Genomic DNA, 15,723 nt, shown 5'->3' on the forward strand with positions numbered 1-15,723 from the left:
AATCCATAACTAAAGAATTCTTCAAGACTTCAAAATTTGATTTCCCAGATGTATTTTAGGTTTGTAGTATTTTAGTAAATAGTAAATCTGGCAACTGTTAGTTTCTTTATGTATTACAAATGCTTCTATGACACTATGTTGAATTATATTTTTTATATTGGACCCTTTTATAAGTCTTTGGGAAAATGGACAATAAAACTAGCAATAAAATTAATTACCAAGATTACAATGTGTTGCCAATTTTTCAAATTCCTTCATAAAATAACAAAATTTAGTAGCTAAATAAACCCTGCCACCAGATGTAGTAATATGTCAATATTTATTTATTTGTGAAATTTATCCTGGCCTCAACCCTAATGGATTCTAGGCATCTTACAAATATTAAAAATATGTAAGATAAAGATATACACTGACATTGAAATTATTATATCAAGTATAGGATTTCACTGTCTGTCCAAAAAACCTTCCAGAGGCCCATGTTAATGGTTCCTTCTCCTGCCCTTTCTCCCTAACTCTTAAGTAGGCCGACCTGGGTTATCTAGGCAGAATGAATCTAGAAAAGGTTCTCTCTTTGATATCCAGGCTCTAATAAATGTAGGGATTTTAAATTTAAAGATAACAACCAGCACTTGGAACTGCAGATGGACACACAATGGCAACCCAAGGAACTCTTTCAAGTAATGGATTATTTTGTCAATGCTGACCAGTGACTCTGAGCTTTCCCTAACCCGGATGGAGTAAGAGTGTGAAGGTGTAACTGTGATTACCAAAAACTATGGTCCTTCTTTCAGATTCACAGGTAAAATTGCAAGATGCCACTCTGTCATGTCCGTAGATCCAGCAACTCCCAACCTGGAGTAAATGAGAGAAATTATACCCACAAAATGTAAACAATCGCAGTTTAGTATACTTGCTTCTTCCACCCACTCAAAATACTTTTACTTATTTATTTATTTACTTATTTATTTATTATTCTTACAAACAATCCAAGGCTGCAAACATTTCCAACATATCTTCCTACTCCTATGTTCCCCACAACAACAATCCTGTGAGGAAGACTGGGCTGAGTCACCCAGCAGGTTTTCATGGCTAAGGACTTGAATTCACAGTCTTTTGCTTTCTAGCCTGGTGCCTTAACACAAATAGGGTAACTGGCCAACATGCCATAGAAGTAATGAGGGCAATGAAATTTTAAATAAGGATTTGTGATATCAAAATTTGCTGTAGCGGATTGCCAATCCAGTATAAATTTAGCATGTATACATTAAATGTTTGCTAACTTAAGTTTAGAGTAAGGCCTACCCTGAGGGAAGTCTAGCTCCTTCAAACAGTTATATCACACCGTGGGCCACATCTTTTGCAAGTAAACTACTGAATTTTAATTTCCTTCTACACAGAGAGTGTGAAAATGATGTTTTTGTAATAACACTCTTAATACACTCTTTACTTCAGACACAGCCTTTTATCTGCTTCCTTGTTTGATGGTTTTCTTTTTTTAAAAAAAAATGCACATGTTTAGAAGTTGCTTCTTAAGGGGTTTTGTGATTGTTGGCACATTACCAACTCAATAATGGCAACATTTGAGGCTTAATTAGTATCACGAAGGCATTCAGAAAATAAAATGTGCAGTGTGCATGTTCAAAAGCAATGATAGTTAGGAACAACTACTTAATGAGTTGGAAAAATTTCAGTAACACTCTCAAGAAAAATTAAGACTTGTTGGCAGCAGGTAATGTTTATTTCATTCAAATGGATACTAGCTCTTCTAAATAAATTCTGTTCCAAATTCAAGCCTGAAATATAAGGAAAAATATTAGTTGCAACAAACACAAATCATTGTCATATGTTAACAGTAAAACCCAATATTAATTTAGTGTCAGATGCTGAAAGACAGCTAAGAGATGAGCTTTGTGAATCTGACACTGGAACCTGCAAAAGGGTTTCAAGTTTCTAAGCCCTATGCACAATTTCTTCATCATCATCATCTCAGGCCTCCTCTTCTCCCAAGGGTCAAAATTACTGATGGTCTGCAGCCAAACTCAAAAAGAAAAACTGGAATTTAGAGACTTTTTGGGGAATCACATTTTTGAAACAAAACAGACCCCCCAGCTTGGCAGCCTACTATACCTTCTTGGCATCCACTAAGTCCAGCCTAATTTATTATTATTATTATTATTATTATTATATACTTTATTCATTAAACATGAAACTCAGTCAACTGAACATTCAAAAATGCATCACAAATACCATTGACTGGTGATAATGGTAGATAAGGGTTGCTGCCAGTGTCCTAGGTATCAACCAAGTACTTTCTTAAGATGTACGATGTTCCAAGTAGCGCAGTTTTTTGCAGTTCCGCTGGTGTTATTGCAGGAAGCTGCAATTTGTTGATATATCTTATAAAATTCTTGGACATGGTACCAAGTGCCCCGATGACAATGAGTATCATTGTTACATGCTTCATCCATAATCGCATAGTTTCGATGGCCAGGTCGCAATAGTTCGTCATTTTTTTCCAGTTCTTTTTCTTCGACTCTGGTATCTCCTGGTACCGCGATGTCAATAAATTGTACGTTTTGGTTTTCGACAACTGAAATATCTGGCGTGTTGTGTTCCAAATGACGATCCATCTGTATTTCCACAAGATCTTCACCTTCTCATTTATTATTACTACTATTATTACTATTATTATTATTATTTAGATTCCTATGGTTAAGAATGAAATAGATAGAAAACAGGAGTACGCTAAAAAATAATCCTACTCCCAAGAATGCTTTTGAATTTCACATTTACACAGGATGAGGTTTTAGAAAACAAAAATTGTACTTGGGAAACTGCAGCTCATTATGATTGTTTGGAAGTGTGCGTGCTTGCCCAAGAAAACCGACTTCCTAGAAAACTGAAGGAGGAAATCTATCACAATGTGCCTGCCCTTTCGTTCATCTACAGAAAGAAGGTGATCATGTGAGAGAATGTAGTTGTATCATAAGGTGAAGTAATGATAAGGAGTATCATTGCTTCACCTTAGCAACTTTTTGGAAGTCTCTGCCTCGTTACTTTTCAGTAAAGAGATTTTGGGTTAGCTTGGATTGGGATCACATGACTGAGGGTGAAATAGCTTGGATTGGGATCACATGACTGAGGGTGAAATCTAGTGGAAGAGAAATCGTAACTTCTGCCCTTTCAGTTCTCTGAATGCATTGGCGTTGCAAATGAATTTCATGACATGGAGCCCAGTGGATAAAGGTTCCAAAAGATTTGGATTTACAAAACCACTCTGATGCTTGTTCTTTCCCTTTGTATTCTACAGCAAAAGAAAAAGAGACGTCTGCCTTTCAGCAATGACCATTCTCCTGAGGAAAGTGCTACCCCCAGAGGTTGGTATTGGATCCCAAAAATTATTTATAGGTCATCAAGTCTTTTAAGAAAATAGAAGATTGATTTGGTTTATCCTGATACTGACAATCAGAATTTTTTTTTTCTTGAAGTGTATCCTAACAAAAGTTCAATAAGAACAATAAAGCTAAATTAATCAGTGATGCAGTTACCTTAAATTGTTTCATAGGTGACAAGGAGCACAGAGATGACCTTGGACCTAGCAGAGACTGTTAGTAAAACATGAGCCCAGTCTAGGAAGGCAAAAAAAGTGTGAGAAAGAAACTCAAGACTGACTCATCCTGACTTTTTTTGGTTTAAGAGGGAGAGAAGGGGAAGCATTGTCAGGTTTTCAAAATCTGCTGTTACAGCCTTGATCAATGGAGCATAATTCTACAATATCTCTTATTATCTGTAGCAAGCTTGTTCTAGAAGAAGAAGGTCTCTATATAAATGGGTTACAATGATCTGGAGTGCCTCATTAATTTAGATGTTAAACATAGTGTCCCAAATTATGCACAAGCCATCTTTATGGCTTCTCTGTTGCATTTGTTGCACACTTAAAAAAAAAAAAACCATTCCTCCCAGCAAACTGATCTCTATTAGAAAAGCGCCAAGGGATCACATACCCCTAAAGGCTTTTCCATACCTGGGAGTCAGTTCCTGTGTTAGAAATGCAGAAGGAGCTTTTCGCAATACTCTTAACTTCCTGTACAGCTTTTTACAAGCCGTGGGCTTCATTTCCACCCTTCACTGATTTAATTCTCCACGCTGGGCAGCCAGACAAGCTTCCATTCTTCCAGAAAGGTGGTCTTATTTCATTCCCTCTTCACCTTGCAAAGATCAGCTGTAAAACGAGTAAAACAGGGCTTATGCCCTTTCCTCCCACCAATCCTGGTTACTCTGATTACCCAAGATTTATAATGTATTTACAAGAAGCAGAAGGGGAGGGGAAGAGGCTTTTAATTTCTTTCTGCCAAAAGGATGATTGTAAAGGCATAGTTTCCTCACTCGCTGCCACAACCTTTTCCAAAGGACTTTCTTAGCTAAGAATTGGATGTGCCAGCACATATTTTTACCTTGCACAAAAAACAGGAGGAGCGATCTGCAGAGGGAAGGCTGGTATATAGTCGGTCCTGGTGGGATCTACCTACAGATCTGGATCAAAGAAACAAAGTGAGACGGATTCTATGATGGTGATTGTACAGACAGCTCATCTAGCAAGCTGTAGTGTTTTTTATCTACTACAGAAAGCCAGGGCAGTGCTTGGAGACATTCATGCAAAAAAGGCCTCAGGCCCTTTCTGCGTTCCTGATTTATAGCATCTTACAACATCATCCAGCCATTGCTGTGTTAATAGAAATCCTGTCTTCGTTACTGATATATCGCCACAGCGATGGCCGGATGACGCTATAAGACTCTATAAATCATGGCTGTGGAAATGGCCTCAGTGTCTTATGGTTTATGAACTCACTGGGGATGGGGAAAATGAAGACAGAAATTGATTTCTAGGAGTCAAGGGGACTGAATGGCATGAGAAGGAACATTAGTCATCACGGCATTTCTCAGTCAATCCGAATAATGTGAAAGTATTCATGTGACTTTTTAATTTGCTCCTTCAAACAATAGAAACCAGATCTTTCTTTTTAAAAAAGCTCCTCCTTTGCCAGGGAACTCTTTTGCCAGTGATTGATCAGTCAATCCCTACCCGAAAAGGTCAACATTTGTATTAATTGATTGATCCATAAGGTATGGGAGAAAAAAACCTTGACTTGGACAGCAAAACAAAGAAGCATTTCCTGAACTAGGCATATAAAATAAAAGAATCACCAACTAAGTATCTCGCACCGTCTCTCTTGCAATGTCATGTGCCTTTGTTACATCACTAACACTATGAAAATGAAGGTTCCCATAATGGACTGAGATATTCTAATACAGAGAAGGGTAATTTTGGTCCTTGCTCTCATTTCCTGGGGTCTTCAGACTAATATCAAGAGCTCTCTCTAAATTAGCAGTTCAGACTGGTAAGAGCTGTTTGGTCTTTCCTTGGTAACCTTCTACCAGTAAATGTTTTCTAAGGTCAAGCACATCCCCCCCCCCAAGATGTATTATCAAGAGAACCATAACCTGGAAAAATCACCAGGCTGCAGACACTTCTCAGTGTATGCAGGAGTTCTTGAGATGCCCATTTTTACCTCCTCTTTACTATGGAGAAAACAGAATACAGGTAGTCCTTGACTTACAACCACGCATTTAGTGACCATTCAAGTTACAATGGCACTGAAAAGAGTGGCTTATGACCATTTTTCACACTTACAACCATTGCAACGTCCCCATAGTCATGTGATCGAAATTTGGGCACTTGGCAACTGACAGGTATTTATGAGAGTTGCACTGTCCTGGGATCATGTGATCTTCATTTCCAGCTAGCTTCCCATAAGGTAAGTCACTGGAGAAAGCCAGATTTCCTGAATGACCGCTTGATTCACTTAACAATTGCAGTGACTCGCTTAACAACAGTGGCAAAAAAAGTAGGCAACATTCACGTAACCAATGCCTTGTTTAGCAACAGAAAGTTTGGGCTCAATTGTGGTTGTAAACTGAGGACTACCTATAGTTGAAGTTGGTCATTTCTAAACAAGGAGAAATTTCAGAAGGTTTGTGTTTACTTTGTATTCAGCATGGAAGTCGCAGGAGACTGATGGTTCTTTGACTTCCACAAGATAAGGGGTTAAGAGGATAAGATTGGAGTCTTTGGTTTGTCAGCTGTAGGTGAGCATTGATTGGGACGTGATACTTTCAGCATTTTGAGATAAGTAGAAGTGAAAATGAACCTAGGTTGATTTTGGACAATTTGGACTTATTCACAATTTAAACTTGTTAAGATGGTTTTTATTTTACATTTAGTTTCACTTAAATGTTCACACCATTTTTTTTTATCTGTCTTAATCACCGTAGTCGGGTACGATAGACTAATTAACTGCTTCTAAGAGCCAAAGCAAATAGTCCCAATGAAATTAAAATTAAAATCTGAGGATCTGTATGTTTGTGCATGGAAAAATCCAGCACTTTTATATCATTTAGATTTTAGCGGTGAATTAAACTTCACTTACTTTATCACTGCAAAAATCAATAAAATTTAACAGAGCTTAACTTCAGCAAGATTGTGCCTATATGTATTTAACACAGAATGCTTTTCAGTTTTACTTCTCTGGTTAGAATAATCTATTCAGACAATAATAATGCTGTAGAATATTTCATCTTGTGAAACACATTATTTGACTTTTGTACCGATCGTATTATCAATTCTTAATTCCCTATTGGGCCAACACAATAGGAAATATCCAGCTGAATCTCATTCCTCAACAGAATGCATACTCTGAGTGAAATGTTCAGATGCCTCCAGATCTGGTTGAGGAAGAATTTAGTCCATGGAAGGGAAGCAGAGAAGGTAGCCTTAGATGTGTGGACTTCAATTCCCAGAAAAATTCTTCTTAACTATGGTCATATTGGCTGGGGGCATTTTGAGAACTGAAGTTTATGTATCACAAAATTGCCCAGTTTAGGAAACACTGATCTACATCAAAGAAAACCAGTGATACAATACTGGTGCAGTGCAGGTGAGTCACTTTTCTTAGAGATTATTTATATTTGCAATTGACGACCTTAATCCCAATAATTCACAATCAAAGTGAAATATTTTAGCTACAGGTGCAAAGCCTGCTGCTATTTCATACATCAGGGTGGCAAATGCATTTGGCAGGTCTGACTTTAACAGGCATTTCGCACGAGACAATTCTTCAAGGGTGTTCTTGGGAGTTACCGAAAACTTCTGTTTTGATCCCAGGTGTTCCATTATAGATAACAAATATAGGGTCCAGCGAAAGCTGAGCACACTTTAATGACAGGTCAATGATTTTAGTGGAAGAGTTTAAAGACTGTTCTTCACTGTCTTATTGAAATCAGTGAGATATGCAGGGTAATCTTTGCATATTTCTTTATCAGCAAAATCCTGACCTTTCAGGGTTAATATCATGTCAATGGCTCAATTATCACACTAAAGAAGCTTTCTTATAGCTGTCATTCTTTGGAGAGGGGGGGGCGGGAAACACTTTTGTCCTCCCAGATGCTTTGTAGAAAATATTCTCAAAATGTATCTGTGTGCCTGTAATTCCAAGATGTGTATATAAGTCTATAAAATCTGCCTCAAAGTAAGTAAAAGAACATTTGATCAGCAGGAGAGAGCATATATTTGGCCTTGTATATTCTAGTGGATTACACTATCTGTCAGTAGGCTAATTTTTCCTCTGCAAACTCCAATGGCAAAATCATAATTAAAAGCAGAACAGTTCAGAAATGAATTAACACCAAACTTTGATTAAAAAAAAAATCAACGGAGAGAAAAGCTGAGCTATCTGGCTAGAAGAAAAAGAAAACTCAGTTAATACAGATCCACTAGTGCAGGGGTCTCCAACCTTGGCAACTTTAAGACTTGTGGACTTCAAATCCAAGAGTTCCTCAGCTTGCTGGCTGAGGAATTCTGGGAGTTGAAGTCCACAAGTCTTAAAGTTGCCAAGGTTGGAGACCCCTGCTCTAGTGCATGCACTAATGTCATTTCTATTTGTGAATGCTGTATAATTAATAATCTGTCTCCAAACTAAAGCATACATTTGTTGATGTACCTAGACTTGTTTCCCTTCTGAATGCGACTCAGAAGATCTCCACCCTAAAAATTATCCTTCCGTAGAAATAATGCTTCATGTTTTATGTACATAAAATGCATTATTTCTGTATTTCTCAAGGGAGGATTGTTTTTCTGGTGTATTATTTCACCTGACACCATCCTTTAAAAAAAAAAGGGTTAGTTTTTGAAATTTCCCTATCACTGAGCAAGTAAATTCTTAGCACATTTGGCAAAACCCAGAAACCACTCACCAAGCAAGTCGGTATTCCCCCCAATTTGTAACATTTTATTTTTAGCAATATCCTCCTGTTTATTTCTTTTCTCTGTAGATAACATTTTGGTTTAGGCTTATCCAAAATGTTTGTTTTGTCTGGAAGGGAGCTAGATGACTTGTCATGAAGTATGTGATGATGTAACTGGTTTTAATCATAAACTGACAGTGTTATCAGTCACCCAGCAGCCAGTGTTTGAACTGGACAGGAGTGAAAGACACACACCTCATTGAGCAAGAATCGTTATGCCTTACACTTTAGCAGTTTTATCATCAAGACTAATTGACCATTTGCTGGAGGTGCAATAAAAAAAAAAAAATAGATCCTGCGTCTTCTACTATCACAAGAGTATTCCTACTGGGTAATTGGTGACTCATATGTTTATTTTCCCCCTCACTAATATTATCTGAATGTAGGACTTACACAATAGATATGAGCAATGCTCTGTTTTATCACATCTTCTCAAGGGAAGTTCCAGAAGTTGCAAAAAAAAAAAAAAAAACACCATTTCAATCTTTCTCTTCAAGAATCACAACACAAAATGGACTCGCTAAATCAAGAACATGAATACTCACTGGGAAAGTACCATTCAGAATACATGAGAAAAAAAGCTAAGGCATTTAATTTGTCACTAAAGGAGGGCCCAAACTTTGGAATTTGCTTCCCCCCCCCAAATCTTTCTGAGACAGCCTGGGGGAGGGCTGCTAAAAGGATCAAGGAAAACACATTTTGAATTCCTGAGATAGAGCATCAACCTCCGAATGGGAGATTGCAAGGAAATTTTAATGTATGTTTTTTCAGCCTGTGAAACTGCCAACCAGTCTTTCTTATCTTGCCCACACCGTTCCTAATACAGTGCTTAGTGCATCTCTCAGGCTCTGGAATGCTAGCAGCTGCTTGGAGCTGTATGGTACAGGAGTACATTCAGTGTAAGCATGTATTAATGCAGAGTCTTCAACCCATGGGCACTGAATGCCTATGGCAGAAAAGATGGCCTCCTATTGCTAGAGAAAGAGACCTGGGGTTGCTGCTTGTAGCACAAAAACCAACAGCCTGGTAGCACCTTTTCAAATTAACACTTTTTATAAAAAGGCATAAGGGTCATGATTTGCAATTTACTTCATCAGACCAAATAGTCCAGGCTAGTCTAGAGAAAAGAAGCACTAGTGGGTGACAGGATAGCAGTATTTGAAGGGCTACCACAAAGAGGAAGGGGTCAACTTATTTTCCAAAGCACCAGAAGGCAAGACGAGAAATAATGGATGGAAACTAATCAAGGACAGAAGCAACCTGGAATTGAAGAGAAACTTCCTTACAGTGTTCCACTTAACCAGTGGAACAGCTTGCCTTCAGGAGTTGTGGACGCTTCATCATTGGAAGTTTTTAAGAAGAGATTAGACAGCCACTTATCTGAAATGGTAAAGGGTCTCCTGCTTGAACAGGGGGTTGGACTAGAAGACCTCCAAAGTCCCTTCCAGCTCTATTCTGATTGATTGATTGAAAGATTGAACTTTCAACTCTTTTATTAACTTCATCTTGCACTTTTCAGCTTGCATCTGATAAAGTGAGCTGCAGTCATGAATGCTTAAATCTTTTGATAAAATGTTTGAGTCTGAAAAGGTTCTACAGACTCCTGATTTTGGCTACCATAAGACTAACATGGCTCTCCTTCTACAAGGCTTGTAATTCAATAATTGGTGCCAGAAATTTATTTTGATCAAAGGCAGTGTACACTAAATAATCCACTTTAAAGTCTAAAAGACAGTATTAGTTCTGTTAGAAAAGGTATGAGAGATTTTAAAAAAAGGATAATGCATTTAAAAGGGCGGTGACATTGATGTGAATGATAAGGGATCTGAAAGAAATATCTCTTTATTGATTAGTGATCTTCCTAAGGTTATTCTTACTGTTATTTTTGACAGGTATAACAATGCTTCAAAAGGTTGGGCTGCTGAAAAACAGTGGCAGATTGGCAGAACATTAGAAATTCCCAAATACATTAACAGGTCATCAGCAAAGTTAGAAAAAAAATTAGATCAGCCTGTCTCTCATTCACATATATTCTATCTTCTTCTTTGAAAGAAAGCACATTGACCTTTCATTACAGCTCAGTTTTACACATATCAATATTTCAAAATGCTTTAATTTGCCGGTGAACCATAATTTCAAAAATCCATTTCAGAAATGACTGGGAGCTATCTTGATCGTCATTCCTCAGAAACCAGATGTCCTTGTCCTGTTTCTCTGGATCTGTCAGCAGTTACCTCAGCAAAGCAAAAAAGCATCAGGCTAGACCAAAGATTGCTCGCTTATTGCTAAATATATTTTCAACAGTCAGGGGGAATAAGGGATATCAACACAGCATGGCAGAAGCTATCCTGTACTTTGTAATATATATCTGTATGATTCCATCCTTAATCTTTTCACAGGTTGCCATATGCAATACCTGATAAGGAAATAGAAATTTTGATGCAACTGGAAAAGCTGACAGATCAATGAAAGATGATACATGAAAGGAGAGCTATAAAGGTTTATGGGATATTTATGGAGCAGAAAATTTCAAGTCTTTTATTATTTTTCACCATTGTAGTTTTAACTCAGAATTTCTTCCCCTGTTCATAAACAGCTCTATGCCTAATTTCTGTCTCTAGTAGAAACATTTACACAAATAGGTAGCTGTTTCTTTTCATCAAATTTCTTTAAAGGAAGAACACACAATCACTGAGTGGAAGGACTGGAATGCTTCAATTCAGTGTTTTTCATTCACTAGCCAGCTTTAAAGCACTGCTATAATTGGAATTCCTGTGAAGAACAGAGATTACATGACAGACATTCAGGTTCAAGCCTGCCCCAGACAAAGACGCTTACAGAAATTTACTAATTTGGGTCAGTCACTCCCTCAGCAGAGTGCAAATCACAGGACTGTTATTACAGATCAACCTAGGAGGAAGTAGTCCCATGTGTGCCACCTTGAAGTCTTGAAAGATAGGATATAAACCTAATCCATCCACCCACCCATCCATTTTACCATCCAATATAACTTCAACATGTCCAATCTTTTCATCTTGGTTATCAAAAAAGCCACTCCCTCCACACGTGCTCAGGTTTTTGGGACTTAGTCTTGTTTTTGGGCCTCATATACCATGAGAAGTTTGCAGCCTTCAAACACAAATATATTTAGGGATGGCACACAAAAAAAAAAAACCCACTGGAAAAAGAGTATAGACATAGGTTAAATAAAGCAACTTGACAAGGTTTCATGTGTGATATTTCTGAAAAAAGATGATGTTCAGTCACTAATCATTCTATACTATTCCAAATTTCTCAGACAATTTTTTAATTTTGTTGGAGTAAATGGTCAAATAAGCCTACATGGGCAGTACAAAGTATATGTAAAAAGTGTTTTTCCTCAAACCGTCATAGGGGTACAGAAAGAACATGAGATCCTCCTCATACTCCTCCCTTAAATTTCTTGGCTTTGGCAGTAATAATTGTTCCTCCCATAGTCATAATATCCATGAAAAAGTAGATTCAACTGTGGTTTAAATTCTATATCTATAAACTGGGAAAAACGGGCAGAGGAAAGTGTGTTTTACAAGTAACTCACACTCTTGAGTTACTTGTAAAAATAATAAAGGCAGGATGCAAATAGAATAAAAATGAATTAATATTTATTTAATAAGGATAAGAGTAGATAGAAATGTTTTCAAAAATATTATAACAATGAATAGCTCCAAAAGCTGTCTATGTCTCTAACTTAAGATGGCTTAATTGGATTTGGCTGGTTTTATAAGTATTTGTAATTTATGAGAGAATGGCTTTGGGTTCAAAAAACAATGTAATATGCTAAAATGCAGTAGAAAGAAAAATACCAACAGCTATCACTGGAAAAAAAACTGTGATTAAGATCTGGAAGGAAGGAAGGAAGGAAGGAAGGAAGGAAGGAAGGAAGGAAGGAAGGAAGGAAGGAAGGAAGGAAGGAAGGAAAAGAGATGATTCTAGATACAATAATTATTTATATAGTTTTTTGCTGATATGAATTGACAGGGTATAATTATTTTTCAAATACAATTTTGGAATTAGATTTAACAGCCTATCTTTCCTTATGAGATCTGTGAGTATTTTGTTTCTTAACATTCTGTGAATGTTTTCTTAGCCCCCTTTCAAGATTGGTTTTATTAATTTAACTGATGTGAAATGTATTTATTCTTCTATAAGAATTATAGTTTCTAAAAATTCAGATGTTATAAATTGCATCAAAATGCCTAAAACATTGGTGTGTTTTATCCTCAAAGCACAGGAAAAGATGCTATTCTGTTTGGATATTTCAATGTTTTTTCTTCAGTCTATCAGATTTAATAATGAAGTTTATTCATTTCATGAGGTGGTGATTCTCTTTCAAGTGCAATTATATTACACAGCAGGCTTGCTGATTATGGAGACATAGAAAGATAGTTCCTCAGGAAGTTACAAAAGAATTAATCATCAACAACTTGTATAGTGAAAATCACTGTACAATGCAGTTTTCTTCAAGTATTTTACATGCCCATTCTTACCAAACCTTTATGGAGAAATGCACCCAAAAATATAAATCAGACAACCCATTGCTAAAGTTTACATTTTTAATTGTGCTTGAAAGATGAAATAATTAAAACTTTTAAATGAAGGCATAGAATATATCATCAATAAACATGATTTTCAAGGGTTGTAGGATTAGAAACCTAAAAAAGAAAAGAATGAATTATTATTAGTTCATAATATTGATTGTAAATATGAAGTTAACTATCATGTAGTATTTTCTGTAATATTTATTATTTACAGCCTAACGAATATACTTCAGTGGCAAGAATGATCAGGTTAATTCTGAATAATGCAATAATAATTTTAACCTAAAAGAATATGTAAACTAATCAACGTTAAAAATATTGTTCTACCTTTTAATACCAACAGGATAATCTTATATGCCACTATTTCAGAATAAATCATTCATTCATTCATGAAATGTGTCTATTCTAGCTTAGTATTATAGCTCTCTAATTCTACAGCTATTTATTTATTTATTTATTTATTTATTTATTTATTTATTTATTTATTTATTTATTGGTTCGATTTATATGCCGCCCTTTTCCGGAGACTCAGGGCGGCTTACAATGCGTTAAGCAATAGCCTTCATACTTTTGTATATACCTGCTTAGTAGGGCTTTCGGCCCCCCCAAGCGGTGTTCTTTTTTTATACAAAATCAGCTTATTGCCCCCACAATCCGGGTCCTCATTTTACCTACCTCGAAAGGATGGAAGGCTGAGTCAACCTTGAGCCTGGTGAGATTTGAACTTGCAGTAATTGCAGGCAGTTGCTGTTACTTAATAGCACTTTAGTCTGCTGCGCCATCAAGGCTCTTAACTTGCAGTAAGTCCCATGAAACTTTAAAAATATAATAAATATAATATATCGTATAGTATAGTACAGTACAATACAATATAAATTTATAGGAATGTAGTGCCTATTACTGTACTAATATCAAACGTAATTTCTATTTTTATTGAAGGTTGAAGTTTTATCTAGATAATTTTGTCAGGTATGTGCTAAGATGTATGATAAGGATACAAGATTTGAGTTATAAAAAGTCTGTTGATAAAAATAAAGCAGTAGAATTTTCTACCTGTCATTGCTACCTTCTATTAATAATCAAGACTTCTGAAGGCAGATCTGGCAGTCTTAGTGCATGAGAAAATATGTTTGAAATATCAAACTTTTATATTATACCTTTATAAGAACAGGTGGCAAGATGTTTAAAATCATTCCTTCAGTCATACCCATAGGCATCCCAGTATTCATTTTCTGATGGGTAATTGTTCATTTGTTTCTTTCTATCTTGTTCTTCATCATTTTCCTTTATATCTAAAAATTGGGTGCACGTTATTCCAATGGTAAAACAAATTCTATTCATTTCTACGGCAAGAAACTGTTTCTCTTATGTGAAGAAGCAATTAGCACAATTGTGAAATGGTCATTGTTTTTTTTGTTTTTTTTATTGAAAAAGTTTTCAAATACAGATTTTTCCCCCTTTTCCCCCCCCTCCTCCCTAACCCCCCTCCCCCCATGGCTTCTCCAAAATAAAATCCAAATTGATATCACATTATATAATACTTTACCATCCTTTTACACCCCCCCCATATGCTAACCATTTCTTTCTAATATTATTATTATATCCCCCCTATACTATACATTTCAGAGCAACATTCAGCTGTAAAATTATATAATAAATCCTAATTTGGCGTTTATTCAACTCATAATCTACCCATTTCCTCCACCCCCATACATATATCTCTTAATTCAAATCTTTTACGTATATTAATATCTGAACATAACATCCCTTTTCCTAAACTAAACAATCAGTAACCTAACCTATCTCCACCCACTTTCCTACAGGTCTACCATACATAATATTTTTAATATCTTTGTTCTTCTGCCCACACCACACAACTAAAAAATATTTCCATATATAAATAAAATCCTCAAATGACTTTAAGTTTGTAATCCATATAGTATCTTCTGTAATGTCTTTCAACTAGATTATTAATTCCATCGCCTGTGTTAGGGTAACATCAAGTTCTGCTTCCAACAGTATATTCAGTATCTTCAATTACCATCTGCCCCCATCAATAATGTTTCTGTATATAAAAAACCACCCGAGTGACTTTATATTTATATTCCATATAGTATCTTCTGTAATGTCTTTTGTCTAGATTATTAATTCCAACCACCACGTTAGGGTAACAACCAGATCTTCTGCATGCCCCAATTCCATAGTTCTCTTGCCTTATAACTCAATATATACGTAATCCATTTTCCAAAGAATCCAAAATAGAAAATTCCAATCCGCTCAATCAAAGGCCATCTTCCACATCCCAAAAACACCAGCACTGCAGAGATCTGTTATCCTTCTCAAAATAGTATAAGTCTGTAATTTGCCTCAGTTATATTTTCATGTATCAGCCTTCTATAAATCCCGCTTATTATATTTAATCATCTCTTAAGTAACTGGCATTAGTCTGTTGGCTAAAGAAAAAGAAAAAAAAGTTTTTTTGTTTAGTTTAAAATTTTTTAGTTTTGTAGAACCTGCTTCTTCTTTTCTTAACGTGTTGTGATTTAGATCTCCATCCTGGTTGCCTTTCTTGGACTTGTATATCAGCTGATTGAATTACATTCTGGTCTGTAACTGGATAAGACATCAAATCGAAATCCAAAGCCGCTTCTCTTATATTTATAGGTGATCCAGCTTTAGCCTCTGGAGGAGAATCCAGAAGCGGCTCATCCAAAAAGGCCTCTATAACTTGTTGTTTTTCCATTACCTCCATCTCCATCTGCTTAGCCTGAGTTTCAATCTCTTG

At 36.2% G+C, this 15,723-nt stretch overlaps 1 protein-coding gene and 1 long non-coding RNA gene across 3 annotated transcripts in view; one reads left to right on the plus strand and one right to left on the minus strand.

Annotated features, from left to right (window-relative positions):
• Positions 1-5,297: 5,297 nt before the first annotated feature.
• Positions 5,298-15,723, plus strand: part of LOC117674197 (uncharacterized) — a 38,369-nt gene continuing 27,943 nt past the window's right edge. Inside the window, exon 1 of the long non-coding RNA XR_015731326.1 lies at positions 5,298-5,399. This is a non-coding gene — a long non-coding RNA (uncharacterized LOC117674197). The remainder of the gene's footprint in view (positions 5,400-15,723) is intronic.
• DCDC2C (doublecortin domain containing 2C) overlaps positions 12,939-15,723 on the minus strand; it is a 46,269-nt gene continuing 43,484 nt past the window's right edge. For both annotated transcript variants that reach the window (XM_034432037.3, XM_034432036.3), the window contains 2 exons: positions 14,096-14,230; positions 12,939-13,052 (listed from right to left, as the gene is read on the minus strand). In XM_034432037.3, the coding sequence (XP_034287928.1) occupies positions 14,136-14,230 (95 nt within the window). In that variant the 3' untranslated portion in view covers positions 12,939-13,052; positions 14,096-14,135. The remainder of the gene's footprint in view (positions 13,053-14,095; positions 14,231-15,723) is intronic.

This window comes from Pantherophis guttatus, chromosome 1, assembly GCF_059756535.1.
Source record: "Pantherophis guttatus breed Tessera chromosome 1, ASM5975653v1, whole genome shotgun sequence".
NCBI classification, from domain to species: Eukaryota; Metazoa; Chordata; class Lepidosauria; order Squamata; family Colubridae; genus Pantherophis; species Pantherophis guttatus.